The 21246-nt window shown below is 41.7% G+C and overlaps 1 protein-coding gene across 1 annotated transcript in view; it reads right to left on the bottom strand.

Annotated features, from left to right (window-relative positions):
- The window catches only part of LOC120055318 (adhesion G protein-coupled receptor L2-like), a 108303-nt gene extending 91631 nt beyond the window's left edge, over positions 1 to 16672 (bottom strand). The window contains exon 1 of the mRNA XM_039003194.1: positions 16597 to 16672. Coding sequence (XP_038859122.1) covers positions 16597 to 16672 — 76 coding nt within the window. The remainder of the gene's footprint in view (positions 1 to 16596) is intronic.
- Positions 16673 to 21246: the final 4574 nt, after the last annotated feature.

Genomic DNA, 21246 nt, shown 5'->3' on the forward strand with positions numbered 1-21246 from the left:
CATTTGCGACCAAGCTTTAACTTCCTGACTGATGTCTTGAGATGTTGCTTCAATATAGCCACACAATTTTCCTCCTCATGATGCCAATATTTTGTGAAGTGCACCAGTCCCTCCTGCAGCACCCCCACAACATGACGCTGCCACCCCCATGCTTCACGGTTGGGATGGTGTTCTTCGGCTTGCAAGCCTCCCTCTTTTTCCTCCAAGCATAACGATGGTCATTATGGCCAAACAGTTCTATTTTTGTTTCATCAGACCAGAGGACATTTCTCCAAAAGGTACGATCTTTGTCCCCATGTGCAGTTGCAAACCGTAGTCTGGCTTTTTTATGGCGGTTTTGGAGCAGTGGCTTCTTCTTTGCTGAGCAGCCTTTCAGGTTATGTCGATATATGACTCGTTTTACTGTGGATATAGATACTTTTGTACCTGTTTCCTCCAGCATCTTCACAAGGTCCTTTGCTGTTGTTCTGGGATTGATTTGCACTTTTCGCACCAAAGTGCGTTCATCTCTTGGAGATAGAATGCGTCTCCTTCCTGAGCGGTATGACGGCTGCGTGGTCCCATGATGTTTATACTTGCGTACTATTGTTTGTACAGATGAACGTGGTACCTTCAGGCATTTGGAAATTGCTCCCAAGGATGAACCAGACTTGTGGAGGTCTACAATTTTTTTCTGAGGTCTTGGCTGATTTCCCCATGATGTCAAGCAAAGAGGCACTGAGTTTGACGGTAGGCCTTGAAATACATCCACAGGTACACCTCCAATTGACTCAAATTATGTCAATTATTCTATCAGAAGCTTCTAAAGCCATGACATCATTTTCTGGAATTTTCCAAGCTGTTTAAAGGCACAGTCAACATAGTGTACGTGAACTTCTGACCCACTGGAATTGTGATACAGTGAATTATAAGTGAAATAATCTGTCTGTAAACAATTGTTGAAAAATTACTTGTGTCATGCACAAAGTAGATGTCCTAACCGACTTGCCAAAACTATCATTTGTTAACAAGAAATTTGTGGAGTGGTTGAAAAATGTGTTTATTAACTCCAACCTCAGTGTATGTAAACTTCCGACTTCAACTGTAGCTCCACATTGACATGATTGGTTGACGGTAGGTGGGGCGGTACATCCTGTATAAACACAAATTCACTTCCTTGATAACTTCCTTCACAACTGCTTTGCTAAGTGCAAGAAGTATGAATGCCCTGACTTCTGCAGAGGCCGCATCGCCGTATATACTGTACGGCCAATGGAGACGCCGCATTGACCATCAAATCATTTTGTTTATAGTGCCAGTAAGCCCCATCTGTCTGCTTCCCGCTACCACTGTCAGCGGAGCTGACTTGAAGTGTCAGGTTGCACACTCAACATTTGCATAGAGAGTGACACGTCACATTTTCTGGCCTATCCAGACAAAGAATCGAATTGCTCTCCCTCTGAGCAACTGAGCCCAGACACGGCATATTAAAAAGGGCCAGTCCAGCGATTTCAGCAATCATGGTCTGATCTCACTGTGATATTCTCTGCCAAAATTAGTGCTCTCAACATGAAAACACAAAATTCTAAAATCAATGTGTGCATAAAGCTAAAGTTATAACGAGTCTAAAGACATTTGAATGGTGTCTCTGCGTCGCTCAGAGGAGGCTTGGCAGATAATGCTCTGTCGTCAGTTATATAAAATGGGGCCAAATTTGTTCTGTCACTAAATCATAAATCATATCAGATCATATTTATTTTACAGTTAAGGTGAAATCTTACAGTAAGACATTTATAATTTTATTGTTACTATATTTATAAAGTTTTTCACTCAATTCAAGCCCTATTCTTGCACTTTTGTTGAATAGGATTTTTATATTTTCATAATATTTGTACTACTTCAGAAAGTATTCATATGCATTGACTTATTCCACATTGTATTGTTACAGCCTGAATTCAAAATTGATTATAGATTTTTTTTCTCACCCATCTACACAAAAGACCCCATAATGACAGTGAAAACATGTTTTTAGAAATATTAGCAAATTTATTGAAAACGAAATACAGAAATATATAAATTTTACTTTTTAGAAGCACCTTTGGCAGCGAGTATAGCTGTGAGTCTTTTTCGGTATGTCTAAGAGCTTTGCACACATGGATTGTACAGTATTTGCACATTATTCTTTTTTTAATTCTTCAAGCTCTGTCAAGTTGTTTGTTGATCATTGCTTAACAGCCATTTAAGTCTTGACATTTTCAAACTGATTTTAGTCCAAACTAACTAGGCCACTCAGGAACATTCAATGTCACCTTGGTAAGCAACTCCAGTGTATTTTTGTCCTTGTTATTGTCCTGCTGAAAGGTGCATTTGTCTCCCAGTGTCCTCTAGGATTTTGCCTGTGCTTAGATCTATTCGTTTCTTTTAATCTTTAAAAAAAACTCCATAGTCCTTGCCGATGACAAGCATACCCATAACATGGTGCAGCCACCACCATTCTTGAAAATATGAAGAATGGTACTAAGTGATGTGTTGTGTTGGATTTGCCCCAAAAATAACACTTTGTATTCAGGACAAAGTTAATTTCATCAAATGTTTTTCAGTTTTACTTTAGTGCCTTATTGCAAACAGGATGCATGTTTTGAAATATTATTTATTCTGTACAGGCTTCCTTCTTTTCACTCTATCATTTAGGTTAGTATTGTGGAGTAACTACAATGTTGTTTATCCATCCTCAGTTTTCTCCTATCACAGCCATTAAACTCTGTAACTATTTTAAAGCCACCATAGGCCTCATGGTGACATCCCTGAGCGGTTTTCTTCCTCTCTGGCAACTGATGATGCCTTCCTCCCCAGCAACTGAGGACACTTGTATCTTTGTCGTGACTGGGTGTATTGATATACCATCCAAATTGTAATTAATAACTTCACCATGCTCAAAGGGATACTCAATGTCTGCTTTTTTATTTTATTTAATCCATTTGAAAACGTAGGCTGTAACACAAAATGTGGAAAAAGTCGAGGGGTGTGAATACTTTCTGCACTGTATGTTGGCACTGTATGTACTTGAGCTTTTGTCTTTAAAAAGTGAGTACACCTCAGCAATTTATAACTATTTTTACCAAAAAGGTGAGTTCCAAACCTTTCTAGAACTATGCAGCATTACTAGTTATTATTAACGGCCATCTCATGACAAATAATTACTTTTGGGTATGTCTTTTTAGGCAGAAATAGAAATTTAGGTTTTACTCCCCAAACTCCCTTCCTCTCCTTTTCTGTCAGAGAGAGGAGCCGCAAGAAAAAGGGGGGGGAATACCAGAATGTTTGATCAGTCTGGAAGAAAAAAAATAGGCCAGTTTTTTGGGGGTGGGCGATACAGACGAACGGCGAGGGCTTTCAGAAACAGACAGAGAACACAGCTAGGAGTTGGTTGACACTTGTCATCCTCCATTAAGGCCTCTTTGATTAGTCTTTGTTGTCGTGGAAACGGCAAACAGCTACATGCAAATGGACTGTTCCCGCCCCAGGCTGGCCCCCATTGTTCTGGGCCCAGGCTTGACAGGGACACTTTCTCCACATGATAAAGGCGGGAGTAGCCCTTTAGGAATAAGAGTGGCCCCACCGCGGACACAGCGTGAGTCCTTCAAAATTGCCTGTCTTTTTTGTCGTTTTATTCTTCAATATTACTGGTAGCCACATCTCTGGAAAAAAGAGGGGATCTTCCAAAGCCAAGCATTCCTCCCCAACTGAGCTGGATGCCTCCATAATCCAATATCCGGAATTAAGAAAGGGGGGGCATCTAAAGCATATTTGAATACTTAACATGCGAGAACAAAGCGTTAACAAGGTTTTGCCAATTTTTCCCCTTTGTTCTCCGCAGTATTTCCAATCTGCGCAATTGCTCAATGGAACTTATTGATTGCAGGCCAAGGAAATAATTTAAAAACAATAGACTAGAATAATTTCGAAATAAATATACATTGAAGAAAATAACGGTGACTTCAAAAAGGCAATTGCATTTATTAAATAGGACATAACTAGTCTCAAATTGTAAATATGTCCACGACATTCTAAAGCTCAAGCCGAAAAGTATTATATTTTGTTAAGAGATCATACAAGTCTCTCTGTTTAAAACCCTCTGCATCACAAAATAAATGAAATCTACTGCAACTGTCTGCTGTTTAACATGTTTGATACAATCTCACAAATACTATATAACATGAAGACACACATTAAAACACATGGGAGTGAGGTGGGAGATGAGGAAGGAGACTTGGGGAGTTGCAAAAAAAATGAAAATCTGCTTGAAAAACAGGCGGTTTAGACTTGACCACTTTACGACAGGCCCGCATTTCATTACAACCACCAAAACTGCCATAATACAATCGACAAAAACATGGTACCATCTCCATGACACTCAACCCCCCCTCTGTCTCACCTTGCTGGGAATCGTTTCTAAAGACAATGTCAGACAAGACCACAGAGCAAACCCCAAAGGCTAAACGCTACTTCCCAGACAGACAACTGCTATCAAACACCCCCAGGTTCCGATAGACTGTACCATAAGCATTCTAAAATAGAAGTGTATAAGCCAGTCAGTTCATTTGCGGTGAGAGCCATGCTCTTAGTAATGCTTTTTTCTCTCCCTTTAATATGGATCAAATACAATGGTGTTGGCCGTTCTCTCCAGTTCATCTCCTAGACCAGCGGTAGGCAACTAGATTCAGCCATGGGATGCATTTTGTTGTGGAGGATAGTTTGGGGGCTGGAACAAAATCATAATAATTAGTATACTGCACATTTACCACAAATAAGCCCAAAAAGAGATTGTATTTGAAACTAACAATAATTTCATACCTGAATTACATTGAGAACAAGATCACGTCTCTTTTTATTCGTGGGAATACTGGGGAACAGACTTCTTAAACGAAACAACAAACAATTCTGAATTCCTGGTGATTTGTCTTTTTTGACATAGGGGCCAAAATAAATCACCTGCGGATCAGTTGGCAGCAGGCCACCTGTTGCTGACCCCTATCCTAGACTGGGTTTTCTGTTAAAAAAAAATCTCTGAAAACAGTACAGGAGGAGAGCATTACATGGATAGCATTTTGATGCGTGTCTCCATCTGGAGAACTAAAGGGGAAGGATTTGTCATATCACGGGACTAAAGCGTGATAGAGTCAGACGTCTCTTACGCACTCAGGTGGGCCCATTCAGCAGGAGATACTGTGTGTGTGTGTGTGTGTGTGTGTGTGTGTGTGTGTGGTAGATCCTGTCACGACAGACACTCAGGTGCCATCCCTCTTTTCTCTATCCTGCTCACAGCCATGGTGCAAGCCTCCTTTAAACCCCAACCTAAAATGTGATGCAATAGTGACTGATGTTCCTATTGTCCTCATTTTTACAACAAGCGCCATTTAGTAACCTGCATAACCTGTTTTGTTGTCTTCAAGTTAGCAATGAAAAAACATGACAGTTCATGACCAGTTTTAAGATGGTCATACCATGGAACATTTTGCTATTCAATTTAGAATTTTAGGACCCCTGTATGTATAAAAAACATACAGTGCATTCAGAAAGTATTCAGACCCCTTGAATCTTTCCACATGTCAGAGCAAAAACCAAGCCATGAGGTTGGAGGAATTGTCCGTAGAGCTCTGAGACAGGATTGTGTCGAGGCACAGATCTGGGGGAAGATACCAAAACATTTATGCAGCATTGAAGATCCCCAAGAACATAGTGGCCTCCATCATTCTTAAATGGAAGAAGTTTGGAACCACCTAGACTCTTCCTAGAGCTGGCTGCCCGGCCAAACTGAGCAATCGTGGGAGAAGGGCCTTGGTCAGGGAGGTGACCAAGAACCCAATGGTCACTCTGACAGAGCTGGAGAGAATGGAGAGAACCTTCCAGAAGGACAACTATCTCTGAAGCACTCCACCAATCAGGCCTTTTTGGTAGAGTGGCCAGACGGAAGCCACTCCTCAGTAAAAGTCACATGACAACCCACTTGGAATTTGCCAAAAGGCACCTAAAGGACTCTCAGACCATGAGAAACAAGATTCTCTGATCTGATGAAAACAAGATTGAACTCTTTGGCCTGAATGCCAAGCATCACATCTGGAGGAAACCTGGCACCATCCCTACAGTGAAGCGGTGGGGGTAGCATCATTCTGTGGGGATGTTTTTCAGCAGCAGGGACTGGGAGACTAGTCAGGATCGAGGGAAAGATGAGCGGAGCAAAGTACAGGGAGATCCTTGATGAAAATCTGCTCCAGGGTGCTCAGGACCTCAGAATGGGGAGAAGGTTCATCTTCCAACAGGACAACGACTTTAAGCACACAGCCAAGACAACGAAGGCGTGGCTTCAGGACAAGTCTCTGAATGTCCTTGAGTGGCCCAGCCAGAGCCCGGATTCAAACCCGATCGAACATCTCTGGAGAGACCTGAAAATAGCTGTGCAGCGACACAGATCTTGAGTGGATCTGCAGAGAATAATGGGAGAAACACCCCAAGCCTGTAGCATCATACCCAAGAAGACTCCAGGCTGTAATTAATGCCAAAGGTGCTTCAACAAAGTACTGAATAAAGGGTTTGAATACTTATGTAAATTTGATTGAAGTTTATTTATTTTTAATACATTTGCAAAAATGACTAAAACCCAGTTTTTGCTTTGCATTAACGGGTTATTGTGTGTAGATGAGAGAGAAAAATGCATCAATTTTAGAATAAGGCTGTAATGTAACAAAATGTGGACAAAGTCAAGTAGTCTGAATATGAATATGTAATTTAACCATACTGCTAATAGCCATAGAAAAGCATTGAATAACATATTCATACAAAACAGATAGTCCAAAAATAAAATCTAAACGAAGTTTGTTTTGAAGTGTCAATCCTATTTCTAAGCGATAGAAGATCGGGAAATTATTTCATTACATTTTCTTTTACACCTATTTAACCCCTTTTTTGGACACTGAACTACTTCCATACATTTTTTTGAACTGGTACCGGGCTACCTTTGAATGAGAATTGTGAGGCTTGTGGGCATCCAAAACATCCGTCATGTACGTGTTGGTGAGCTTTTCGGACGCTACAGACAGAAGTTGGCAGATCAGCGGGACCGACTTCAGAAGAGTCCCGTGACGCTTGTCGTAGAGCAAAACGGAGAACACCACCGTGTTCATGAGAGTCATCTTTCCATAGAGGGATTTGTAGCCCAAATGGTTTGGACTCTACAGACGTTTCGTGAAAAGACTGATTTTCAGGATGTCTCCTGGTCTGACAAACACTGCTGTAGCTCTACCACTTTCAACCACTGATGCGGTGGATTATCTCTAGTTCAAAGAGACATTTTGATGGGGCTTTTTTATTATGGCAATTAGATTTACACACAGGCGCAAAAAAACGACTCTAGGGGGTTAAATTAAGACACGTTAAAAGAAAGCCATCTAAGAACGAAGAGCAACAACCTTACATAGCTAATGCATATAATCCTCTCAAGGTCACCCATTAATATAGCTCATACTGACAGGGATGACACCATGTTAAAAAGATGTCTTAGAAAAACATCTGCTTCTGTCCATCTGTATCCAGACCAAACACCTGTTGGATTATTAGTTTTGGTAAAGAAAAAGGAAATGGCTCCCTTTGCAAAGATAAGTGTCACAAAGTTTAAATCACAGACTGTAGGGTTAAACATTAAACATCACTCAAGGCTGTACTTCAGAGTTCAGATGAAAAACCTACACACACACACAGGAGATCATCACGTTGACAGAATTAGTTCACTGTTGCAAGACGCCAAGAATATTGTTGCATGTTTTTTTTGTTGCACAGGAGTTGATGAAACACACAGAAAGAGGAGAATATGGAAGGAAAATCTCCCCTGTGTAGCAAGCTTGGCACTTCATCTCCCCTGAATGATTGTGCTGCATGCTTAAATGTTCTCAAAGCCCTATTCCTAACCCCTCACACTTAAACCCCAGCTGGGCTTTCTGCTTCAAGTCCCGGAACCAGTCAGGTGCTTCCCTAAGGGGGGTCCCCTCCTCATCACATGGCCCTGCATGTGTGTATGTGTGTTTTGAGCCTGGCCCAGGAGGCTCCCTCAGTGCGGCACAGACAGAGTGTCAGGAGAAGTGGTGACTGGAACAGGGATTAAAGCGGTTCTGAATAATGAGGCTGAAACAGTAGGGCTGACTGGTAACTAACCAGCACCAGGAGGCTACAGGGCTAGGAGAAGACACAGATGATAGGGGAACACACACACACACATTACACAAACAAAAACACAGCCGTGAAAGCCGTACATAATATATTCATGATAACAGATACTCTAGCATGTGTTAACTTATCATTACAGTGAAGGTTCCATTCACCTCCTGACATACAGTACAACCATGTTCCATTCACCTCCTGACATACAGTACAACCATGTTCCATTCACCTCCTGACATACAGTACAACCATGTTCCATTCACCTCCTGACATACAGTACAACCATGTTCCATTCACCTCCTGACATACAGTACAACCATGTTCCATTCACCTCCTGACATACAGTACAACCATGTTCCATTCACCTCCTGACATACAGTACAACCATGTTCCATTCACCTCAGTACAACCATGTTCCATTCACCTCCTGACATACAGTACAACCATGTTCCATTCACCTCAGTACAACCATGTTCCATTCACCTCCTGACATACAGTACAACCATGTTTCATTCACCTCCTGACATACAGTACAACCATGTTCCATTCACCTCAGTACAACCATGTTCCATTCACCTCCTGACATACAGTACAACCATGTTCCATTCACCTCAGTACAACCATGTTCCATTCAACTCCTGACATACAGTACAACCATGTTCCATTCAACTCCTGACATACAGTACAACCATGTTCCATTCAACTCCTGACATACAGTACAACCATGTTCCATTCACCTCCTGACATACAGTACAACCATGTTCCATTCACCTCAGTACAACCATGTTCCATTCACCTCCTGACATACAGTACAACCATGTTCCATTCAACTCCTGACATACAGTACAACCATGTTCCATTCAACTCCTGACATACAGTACAACCATGTTCCATTCACCTCCTGACATACAGTACAACCATGTTCCATTCACCTCCTGACATACAGTACAACCATGTTCCATTCACCTCCTGACATACAGTACAACCATGTTCCATTCACCTCCTGACATACAGTACAACCATGTTCCATTCACCTCCTGACATACAGTACAACCATGTTCCATTCACCTCCTGACATACAGTACAACCATGTTTCATTCACCTCCTGACATACAGTACAACCATGTTTCATTCACCTCCTGACATACAGTACAACCATGTTCCATTCACCTCCTGACATACAGTACAACCATGTTCCATTCACCTCCTGACATACAGTACAACCATGTTCCATTCACCTCCTGACATACAGTACAACCATGTTCCATTCAACTCCTGACATACAGTACAACCATGTTAGACATATAAGGATCCCATATACAGTCATATTAAGTGTCCCTTATAGAGCTTGGTCAAGGAAGTGAATGACAGAATCCAGATAGTGTTCCAATGCTACTGCATTGGAATGTAACTGACCACTGATTGACTATTGTGATGACTGGGATGACCTTGCCCCCTCCACCGGTCAATACGAGCAACAAGCAGCCTGGCCACTGATAAGAGATTGGCCAGATGGGGAGACCGTGGTGACAGACAGCTTCCTGGTTCCGTGCTTTCCTCCTCCTCTTGGATGAGGAGCCATTGTGGGCTGGCAGCCCTGCACACTCAACGGGGGAGTATGCTACAAGAACAGGTCAATACTGATAACGTACCAGGCAAACAAAAACGCTCTTTGTGCCTCGCTCTCGGTCTCTCTATTTCTCGGTCCCCTGATTCGCGGGACTTTTCCCCCTCCTACCACACATAATACATTTCCTGCACAGCAGAAGGGTTTCTTATCTTGGCCTGTTTATTCCTGCAAATCGTCCAACTGCCCGTTTGTTTGCAGGTGACCCACACCGAGGTTACATTTCATTCCTGGACAGAAAAGTGTGGTCATGCTTCACGGCACAGCCTCCCTAGGCTTGGGGGACTACTAATACAATGCTGCTACAAGCAGAGTGGTGCTCATTCACCATCAATAGTAGACAGACCTAGCAGACGGACAGAAGCACAATAAAAAATTCGCTACTGCTGCTAAAACATGAATGGAAACAGCCCACTGACAAATGAATAGTAAATCGGTATGTATACTTACCTATCCTACACTGGTTAGAACAGATAAATGCACAACTGATAGAAATTCAGCCCACAAACATATGATCATAATTCACTTTAATGACTTCACACCTTTTTTATTTTTCCTTTGCCCATATCATATTTGGAATAATCAACATCTGGGGGTGTAAATCATATTCAACGCTGCCCAAAAAAATAATCAACTCCTTTCAAAAACGACTGCAGCGTAAAAATGTGAATGTCAACAACAAATTCCTCTAAATAGGGATAATTTCTGGACAATTTTCGGTCTCTATGGATACAATATAATTATAGTCTACTTTTCCTTTGATACCAGCAAGATCCTTTCTTCCTATAACAAGAGAATCTTCTTTTAGAAACAGGATGTTTTTCTGAACTAAACTCCCCCGGACACATTAAAGCTCAGAATCTATGTCACGATGAAGGAGGAAATGTCTGTCAATGCCCATTTAAAATATTAAATAGCACAGGTAGAAATAGTCATGGCGCAATAGGACTTTTATTGCATTGATCATTGCTATTCTTTGGTCTCACCTGTAATAACTCATTTTTTCTTATTTGTTGTCTAGTATTTGCTATATTTTGTGTATATTGTTGATTCACTGTGACATACTCTTGGCTTGAATTCATCTCTATGTAAATATTACCATATGAACTGGAAATTATACTGTAATAAAATCTGACATTGCCATTACCTTCAATCGTCTTATTCTCAAGTCTCAACGCTGTTTAGCGAATATATAAAGACAACCTACGTGTTGTTACAGGCATACTCTGATCGTTTGATTTCACTTAAAAGCCTTATGTTTCCCCTCTGGATTAAATGCATTACTTTGTCATGACATCTGTAAGCCCTAGGAAGAAGTGACTTGTGAAAACCGACTCCAAGAGTTTACATTCAATTCAACTGAAACTCCTCTACTGTAGGGAACAATATTAGTTGGCCACCTCCATTATTTGAGTTGGGTTGTTTGAGTCTGAGGAACTTCCGTTGACTCTAACTGTAGATCTCACGTCTGGAGTGGAAAAAGTGAGGCAGGGATCTGGTCCCGTGTGTTAATATCCACCTGAGACGGTGAGGCTGTGAAGTGAGCTGGGTTGTGTTGCTGCCAGCAAACAAGATTTAGGGGCATGCTAAGCAAATTAAATCAAGCTGTCAGGCGCCTTACCTCCGACCCTATTAGATGGAGTGTCTGTTCATCATCGGGGCATATAACAGGGAGGTTTACAATCACATCTAAATACACAATAAAAGCAGACTAGGCTTCTCCTCTCCCAAAGGCCTGCGCTCTTAAATCCTCGCTGTACATACGGACAGCTGGGAACATTCTTGTTGCTGCTTTTGATTTACCAAAGACCCAGGAAGACCCAAGAAATCACTCCTGCTCTTAACTTAGGGTTACCCTATTAAGGGTGATATTCTTGAATGAAATACAGATCCTATTCGATGTAGCTTCGTCTCATTTTAATTCTATGTTTTGGTGAAATAGTAGCTAGGTTTCCCCGGACTCTGTCGTTTGAATCTTTGGTTATTATTAAAATGGCAAATTCTTATTCATGAAAAATTCTAAGAGGTTACATTTCATAAATAGCCACATTTCATAAATATGAACATGGTGAGAAAGCATTGTGAGGTAAAGGATTGTTATCTACTGTATGATGTTGCCAATATTGACTGAATTACAAATGATGACTGTAGTTTAATAAACATATTAAGAATGTGATGGTTAAGAGTGTCTCTCAGCGACACCCCCATGCCTCCCCAATGCCTCTGTCACGGCCAGATGAAAAGTCCAAACAATAACACCAGACTTCCATTTGGGCCAGAATGCACCATGAGAAAGCGATAAATCAGAGGGCGTTCTGTGTGGATGTTCACAACACTGAGAACGCAGTCTCATCAGTCATCTGTGAATCTAACAGGGCTCGACTGATAATTCATGATAGCCCTGTCATAGACCCGTACCGTTCAGATATGAATTATAAAAACACCAAACCAAGCATATCAGTCAGATGACAGACTGGACGTTTATAGCTGGAGGCCAGTGTGGAGAAACGAGACACGATGCTTTCTCTCCATTCATTCTGCTGACGACTGGAAATACCAGTGTGACACATGGGAGACCATTCCATCAATACACAGCCAAGCTTACTTATGGCTTGTGACCAATCATTTTGGTGAGTTGGGACTTATAGTTGACCTTTATAACCATCTGGATTGAATAAAATGACTCGAGTATGGGAGTTGATAGAATAATATCATCACTTTCAGGCAAGATCTGCTATTGAAAGCAATAGTCTAATGCATGGGACATTGCAAATGATGTGCAAATAGTTTGTTAGAGATACTTCAGGATTTTGGCAGAGGCCCTTTATGTTCTTCCCCAGAGTCAGATGAACTCGTGGATACCATTTTTATGTCTCTGTGTGAAGTTTGAAGGAAGTTGCTAACTAGCACAATTGCTAGCAGATAGCATAGACTTCCAGTCATTGCATGAACGCTAGTTAGCATTGGCTCACGAAACCACCTCTAACTTCCTTCATACTGGACGCAGAGGCGGTACCCACGAGTTCATCTGACTCTGGGGAAGTAGATAAAGGGCCTCAATGCCAAAATCCCGAAGTATCCCTTTAAGAGTGACTACATTTTGGCCATTTTCACTGACTGAAAAAGTTGGTATATAATTCAAACTATGAATAAGTGTCAGATGAGTAAACCATGTCAAAAATAATTAGACGACTGTCTGCTTTAGTCCTCAGAAACCTTTCTTAAAGGCTGGTATTTAAATAGACAAAATATTGACACCTTTCATCTAGAGCATTTTAATATGCTTGACAAGTACACATAACCTGGTGTAGAAACAACATCTGAAATGTATCGCCTGCAACATCCAAACACTTGTTGGGAACAAAGCAAAACAGTGTTTCCTAAGTTATACTTGATCTCCGTCTACACAGAGAGATGACACAGATAAAGAAGATCAATTACTTCATCTGATTCATCTTCCTGTTTTATACATGTTTGGATGTTTCGGTTGAGGGACCTATTCTACTCCTGGAATTAACAACACAACATGGTCTACAACATTTCTACACAAAATAAACCGCAGGATATAATCCCCCGAAATCTCGGCTTCTTTTCTTTTGAAGTTCATTATAACTACCATTGTGAGAGGAAGTTGGCATGCAGGAGCATGTGCGCCCTGGCCCTACCTTTCTAGGGTTGGCTGCTTGTCTTGCTCTGAATCTAGTTGTCAACTTCTATCTTCATATCTACAGGCTGGGCGGTCTAAAACCACCCTTGACTAACATGATACCCTCCCAGTTTGCTGCTCCGGGAATGATATGCACTACATGACCAAAAACTATGTGGACACCTGCTCGTCGAACATCTCATTACAAAATCATGGGCATTAATATGGAGTTGGTCCCACCTTCGCTTCTATAACAGCCTCCACTTTTCTGGGAAGGCTTTCCACTAGATTTTGGAACATTGCTGCATAGACTTTCTTCCATTCAGCTACAAGAGCATTGTGAAGTCGGGCATTGATGTTGGGTGATTAGGCCTGGCTCGCAGTCAGGTTTCCAATTCATCCCAAAGGTGTTCGATGGGGTTGAGGTCAGGGCTCTGTGCAGGCCAGTCAAGTTCTTCCAAACTGATCTCAGCAAACCACTTCTGTATGGACCTCCCTTTGCGCACAGGGGCATCGTCATGCTGAAACAGGAAAGGGCCTTCCCCAAAATGTTGCCACAAAGTCAGAGGCACAGAATCGTCTAGAATGTCACTGTATGCTGTAGCGTTAAGATTTCCCTTCACTGGAACTAAGAGGCCGAGCCCGAACCACAAAAAAACAGTCCCAGACACCTATTTCTCCTCCACCAAACTTTACAGTTGTCACTATGCATTGGGGCATGTAGCGTTCTCCTGGCATCTGCCAAACAAAGATTTGTCCGTCAGACTGCCAATTCATGAAGCGCGATTCATCACTCCAGAGAACGAGTTTCCACTACTCCAGAGTCCAATGGCGGCGAGCTTCACACCACTCCAGCCAACGCTTGGCATTGCGCATGGTGATCTTTGGCTTGTGTGCAGCTGCTCGGCCATGGAAACCCATTTCATGAAGCTCCCGCCAAACAGCTGTTGTGGTGACGTTGCTTCCAGAGGCAGTCTGGAACTCGGTAGTGAGCGTTGCAACCAAGGACAGACCATTTTTAAGCACTGCGCGCTTAAGCACTCGGCATCCTGTTCTGTGAGCTTGTGTGGCCTACCACTTTGCAGCTGAGCTGTTGTTGCTCCTAGACGTTTTCACTTCACAATAACAGCACTTACAGTTGACCGGGGCAGCTCTAGCAGGTCAGAAATTTGCCGAACTGATGGTGCCACGTTGAAAGTCACAGAGCTCTTCAGTAAGGCAATTCTACTGCCAATGTTTGTCTATGGAAGATTGCATGCCTGTGTGCTTGATTTTACACACCGGTCAGCAACGGGTGTGACTGAAATAGCCGAATCCACTAATTTGAAGGGGTGTCCATATACTTTTTATATACAGTAGTGTACTTAGTCAGTATATAGCCAGACCAGATAACTTGAAAAAGCAGTGCAAATACAGAACGGAAAACACATTAATAAAATATTTTTAAAATAATTGTGGATAAATAGAGGGAAACAGAGATACATTTTAATATAAATATCATATGCGCTGAACCATCATTTTCGATGATCTGATTATCTCTGCATCCAATTATATCCCTATTATGCTAATACGAATGGGACCGCCATTCATAATATATTTTCTCCCTTAACACTAAAACATCATTTTTATTCATAACTACTTGCCATATTAAGGTCCAAAATATGTTGGGTGGTTTTAAGAAGACCCACCAAATTGCATTTTTTGCAAACGTTAATCAACACCGATGGAATGAGGAGACAGTGTTTGTGCTGACTCCATTTCTCTTGTAACAAAAACCCAGCATGAGCATTCAATAACCCAGAGACGAGAGAGAAAAAAAATCATTTTCTGCTCAAGTATGTCATTAAGGATTTTCAAAGCAAGAGGAATGTTCATGGGTGTACATGATCACATCATGATACTAGGAAGTCATTATTAAGAGGGGGGCCTTTTTGTGGGACGGACATTCATGGAAATGAGGTTCATGATTCAAAATGTCATACACACACGGGGGGTGGGGGGGTGTAATGGTGAGTGGCATGTGGATGGATCTGACATTGGCGTTCGCTCTGAAAACAGACACATTCCTTCTTTGATGAATGGGCAAATATGTATTCATAGGCCTGAGAGCCCACGCCTTTGTCAAGTGAAACCCCACACCTTGACTTTCTTTCTGCATACCAAAGCAGGAACTCCTCCCCCGAAAAGAGAATCACCAGGACCGTTCAGCACAGACCATCTCCAAGCTCAAATCAGAGGCCCATTCTTCAAACGTTTCTGGGAGGTACTTTTTTCATTTTTTCTGGGAAAAAGACCCTGTGACTTATTTCGTATGGTCTACAATTGCTATAAATCTACAAAGTGAGTGTATCTCTTTCTGAATGTTACGCCTGGCTCGACTGTTCCATATCCATCTCTTTTTAGTTAATCACCTCACAGTCAGATTTAAATATAAAACCAAAAGACAAGTGAAATCTATGCAAGTGTGAAATAAAAACATGAGAAAAGAGAGAAATGTAATTTAAAAGAAACCCCGAGTTGATATTCTTTGACGTTTGGCTGTAATCAATGTTTGGCACGCTAGCATGTGACTTGAGTACAATGAGAGTGAAACAGAGCAGACATGTAATGATTTCCATTAAGCAGACATACTAACCAACCGACATCAATGCCTCTGATGGGTATAAGAGAGGGAGTAGTTTGGTGACAGAACTTGTAATTACAGCCAAACGTACTAATCTAAAGTAAGACAATGAAATGAAACTAAAAAACTAATGAGATGGCTTTGGGTAGCATAAAGAAAATCAAACACTGGTAGTTCCTTCCAAGTCTTCTGTTTGGCAAAATGCCAGCTCCTTCAATTGAAGGTTCAAGATGCAGGTACTTAACAGAATCAGCCAATCAATATAAAAAAACAAGCTTTTCTGAAGCACAAAGGCCTGGGTGCACTGCACTCAAATATTCAGCTATAAAACACAGTTCCAGTGCTATTGTGAACTTTTAAAGAGAAAACAAATCTTGAAGTGAATTCACTATATAACAACTCTTCGCTCCCATTAGAAGACGGAAAAATGAGCGAAATCAACACTTTCATGAACCACATTCGAAAAATACATAGTATTCGACACAAGCGCAGACACACGTAAGGACTTACCTTCTGAACAATGGAGATGAATAAGGGTGAGCAGTAGACCATGGAGAACTAGACACCTCCATGCTGCAGGAGCCATCGTTGCTGAGTACTGAAGCCGCTCCAGATGCCTGCTAGCAAACGACTGTGGCTTTAGGATATAGAATAGAAAAAGAGGAGTCTGGGAGTAGTCAGCGATCCGTGGTACTAGGAGAAGCCTCTCCAGTCATCTTGTCATCTGAAAATACAGAGAGAGGAAGAGCAGGGTGAGGAGGAGGAAAACTGTGTACTACTGCTACAAGTCGAAACGTCGTCATCATCACAAAGGCTTTGTCATCACAGCTGCCATCTTTAAAGATGGGATTGAAAAGATTGAGAGATACATTAACAGAAATATTAAAACAGTGCAAATGGTGAATAATCATGGTGAGACATAAGTATACTGAAAATGTGTGATAACTGTAAGTCTCTTTGGATATATTGGGTCTGCCAAAACAAACACAAAAATACATCAAACCAGTGAGATATTCAGCAGGCAAAAGGATGGGTATGACAAAATAAGTGTACAAAACAATAAGAACACCTGCTCTTTCACAGACATAGACTGACCAGGTGAATCCAGGTGAAAGCTATGACCCCTTATTGATGGCACTTGTTAAATCTACCTCAAATCAGTGTAGATGAAGGGGAGGAGACAGGTTAAACAAGGATTTTTAAGCCTTGAGAGAATTAAGACATGGGTTATGTATGTGTGCCATTCAGAGGGTAAACGGACAAGAAAATATGTAAGTGCCTTTGAACTGGGTATGGTAGTAGGTGCCAGGCACAACGGCTTGTGTCAAGAACTGCAACGCTGCTGCTTTTTTGACACTCAACTGTTTCACGTGTATCAAGAATGGTCCACAACCCAAAGGACATCCAGCCAACTTTACACAACTGTAGGACGCATTGGAGTCAACATGGGCCAGCATCCCTGGGGAACGACACCTTGTAGAGTCCATGCTCCGACAAATTGAACCTGTTCTGAGGGCTCAATATTAGGAAGGTGTTCCTAGGGCTGTGGCGGTCACGAAATTTCGCCAGCCGGTGATTGTCAAGCAAATAACTGTCAGTCTCAATGTAATTGACCGTTAATTAACATAAGCACATTTAGCATCTCTTGGCTTCCACACAGCCTACAAGCCATTTAAAAAAATTATAATAACTCCATGTAATATAGCCTACACCTTCACAACAAATCTATTATTTATTTTAGACAGGTCTAAAGAAGCATGATATGAAGAAAATGTACTCTATTTCAGAAGAAAAGAATAGCATACTCTGAGTTGTCCTTATGTTAGGTCCTGATGTGGCTATGCCAAATGGCTATGGGCTACACTAGTCCATTTAGCAGACAAGATTTGCTTATAATTCCACTGCATTCTTTTATATTTTATAGTATGAAGAATACAATTGAACAAAGCTTTATAAAATATAAATATTTTCTCCAAATGATTTGAGGGAGTTTTCTGTGTTCTGTGTTGAGCGGTTAAAAAAGAAATAGGTTCTCCTACAGTGGGGCAAAAAAGTATTTAGTCAGCCACCAATTGTGCAAGTTCTCCCACTTAAAAAGATGAGAGGCCTGTCATTTTCATCATAGGTACACTTCAACTATGACAGACAAAATGAGAAAAAAAATCCAGAAAATCACATTGTAGGATTTTTAATTAATTTATTTGCAAATTAGGTGGAAAACAAGTATTTGGTCACCTACAAGCACCTACAAGCAAGATTTCTGGCTCTCACAGACCTGTAACTTCTTCTTTAAGAGGCTCCTCTGTCCTCCACTCGTTACCTGTATTAATGGCACCTGTTTGAACTTGTTATCAGTATAAAAGACACCTGTCCACAACCTCAAACAGTCACACTCCAAACTCCACTATGGCCAAGACCAAAGAGCTGTCAAAGGACACCATAAACAAAATTGTAGGCCTGCACCAGGCTGGGAAGACTGAATCTGCAATAGGTAAGCAGCTTGTTTTGAAGAAATCAACTGTGGGAGCAATTATTAGGAAATGGAAGACATACAAGACCACTGATAATCTCCCTCGATCTGGGGCTCCACGCAAGATCTCACCCCGTGGGGTCAAAATGATCACAAGAACGGTGAGCAAAAATCCCAGAACCACACGGGGGGACCTAGTGAATGACCTGCAGAGAGCTGGGACCAACGTAACAAAGCCTACCATCAGTAACACACTACGCCGCCAGGGACTCAAATCCTGCAGTGCCAGACGTGTCCCCCTGCTTAAGCCAGTACATGTCCAGGCCCGTCTGAAGTTTGCTAGAGAGCATTTGGATGATCCAGAAGAAGATTGGGAGAATGTCATATGGTCAGATGAAACCAAAATAGAACTTTTTGGTAAAAACTCAACTCGTCGTATTTGGAGGACAAAGAATGCTGAGTTGCATCCAAAGAACACCATACCTACTGTGAAGCATGGGGGTGGAAACATCATGCTTTGGGGCTGTTTTCTGCAAAGGGACCAGGACGACTGATCCGTGTAAAGGACAGAATGAATGGGGCCATGTATCGTGAGATTTTGAGTGAAAACCTCCTTCCATCAGCAAGGGCATTGAAGATGAAACGTGGCTGGGTCTTTCGGCATGACAATGATCCAAAACACACCGCCCGGGCAACGAAGGAGTGGCTTCGTAAGAAGCATTTCAAGGTCCTGGAGTGGCCTAGCCAGTCTCCAGATCTCAACCCCATAGAAAATCTTGAGGGAGTTGAAAGTCCGTGTTGCCCAGCAACAGCCCCAAAACATCACTGCTCTAGAGGAGATCTGCATGGAGGAATGGGCCAAAATACCAGCAACAGTGTGTGAAAACCTTGTGAAGACTTACAGAAAACATTTGACCTCTGTCATTGCCAACAAAGGGTATATAACAAAGTATTGAGATAAACTTTTGTTATTGACCAAATACTTATTTTCCACCATAATTTGCAAATAAATTCATAAAAAATCCTACAATGTGATTTTCTGGAATTTTTTTTCTCATTTTGTCTGTCATAGTTGAAGTGTACCTACGATGAAAATGACAGGCCTCTCTCATCTTTTTAAGTGGGAGAACTTGCACAATTGGTGGCTGACTAAATACTTTTTTTGCCCCACTGTATATGCTTAATTTAGAGGTATTAATGTCATTTTAGTTGTTCTACAAACACTGGGCTATATGTTTTGATTTTTAATACATTGTAAGGTTGCATGATGCGACTAATGATGATTTGAAAAAAGTTGCTTGAAAGGCATGAGCTCTGCTTTGTTTTTTGCACCGGCTGTACACACTTCAATAGTCTCTCTATATAATTCACAATGATAGGCTAATATTGTCACCCATCAGACTATTCTTGATTCAATCTTGTCTTTACATATACTAAATAATATGTGACATTTGTTATGATTTAGAATGGACCATTATCATGCACCTGTATCGAAACAGGGGCAGCAGGAAAAAAATACGTAACCTATGCACTTAAATAGCGAATGGAGGACGCTTTCCAGTGTTTAATTTTCATGCAGTCAGGAAGGCTTTACTCCTGTGGTAAAGATAAGCAATGTGCTTAATATTAGGAAAGTTGAGATATAAATATAGTAGGCTTAGCCTATAGAAAGCTGATAGGATCCTCCTCTTTTTAGTAGTGGCCATCACTCTGTTTTCTCACGCAATTGCAGAGCCTATAGAAATGTTGCGCAACATGAGCTCATGGGTTCTCATGAAGCGATGGATTTGATTTCAAATACATTTGCATTGATGTCAGAGTGATTAGAGGGATAATAGAGTGGTGAGTACCAGGCAGTTAAAAATGTCGGTAGGCTACTAATGACCATCAGCAGCATCAGAACTTGGAGAAGACTAATTACCGTGACGAAACGGTCATGCGGAATTTGACTGTCTTCATAACTCATGACCGCCGGTGTGGCGGTAATACAGTCACAGCAACAGCCCTAGGTGTTCCTAATGTTTGGTATACTCAGTGTACTCAGTCTATCAAGTCTGAATATGTGTTTATTTTTCACTTCTGACAGGAAATACTCTTGGGTAAAGGAGAGCATGACGGAGCACTCATCCCTGGGCTACAGGCTACATGTTTACACTGACTGCCTTCACACCGCATTCCTCCCTTAACTCACTACTACCCCCTTCCCTCCCTCCCCAGAGTTCTACTGCCTTATCCCCACAGGAGAGGACCCTGTTGCTCAGGCAACGCGCTCACACAGACTCACACAGCAAACCATTAGAGACACAGCTCCTTTGTGAGGTACTTTTGTCTGCTTCCTCCTTATCTTGAGGGCAGCCACAAACTAGCGGGAAGAAGGCAGCCACAAACAGTCCACACAGCTTTGTCTGCCTCAGCTCAGGTTAGGCTCCACTCCCTAAAATGCCCTCAATGCACCAGAAGGAGAGACTTGTTAGAACACAAGTCAAATACTCCGGATCGATGACATGTCAAATATACACGTTAGTACACACACACACCTTGACCTGCACATAAACAAAACCAGCAAGAAGACATCCATCTAGTACAGATGACTTAACCTAAGCCATGATGTACCTATCTACACTATATATACAAAAGTATGTGAACACCCCATCAAATTCGTGAATCCGGCTATTTCAGCCACACCCGTT

The sequence above is a fragment of the Salvelinus namaycush genome, chromosome 11 (assembly GCF_016432855.1).
Source record: "Salvelinus namaycush isolate Seneca chromosome 11, SaNama_1.0, whole genome shotgun sequence".
NCBI lineage: Eukaryota > Metazoa > Chordata > Actinopteri > Salmoniformes > Salmonidae > Salvelinus > Salvelinus namaycush.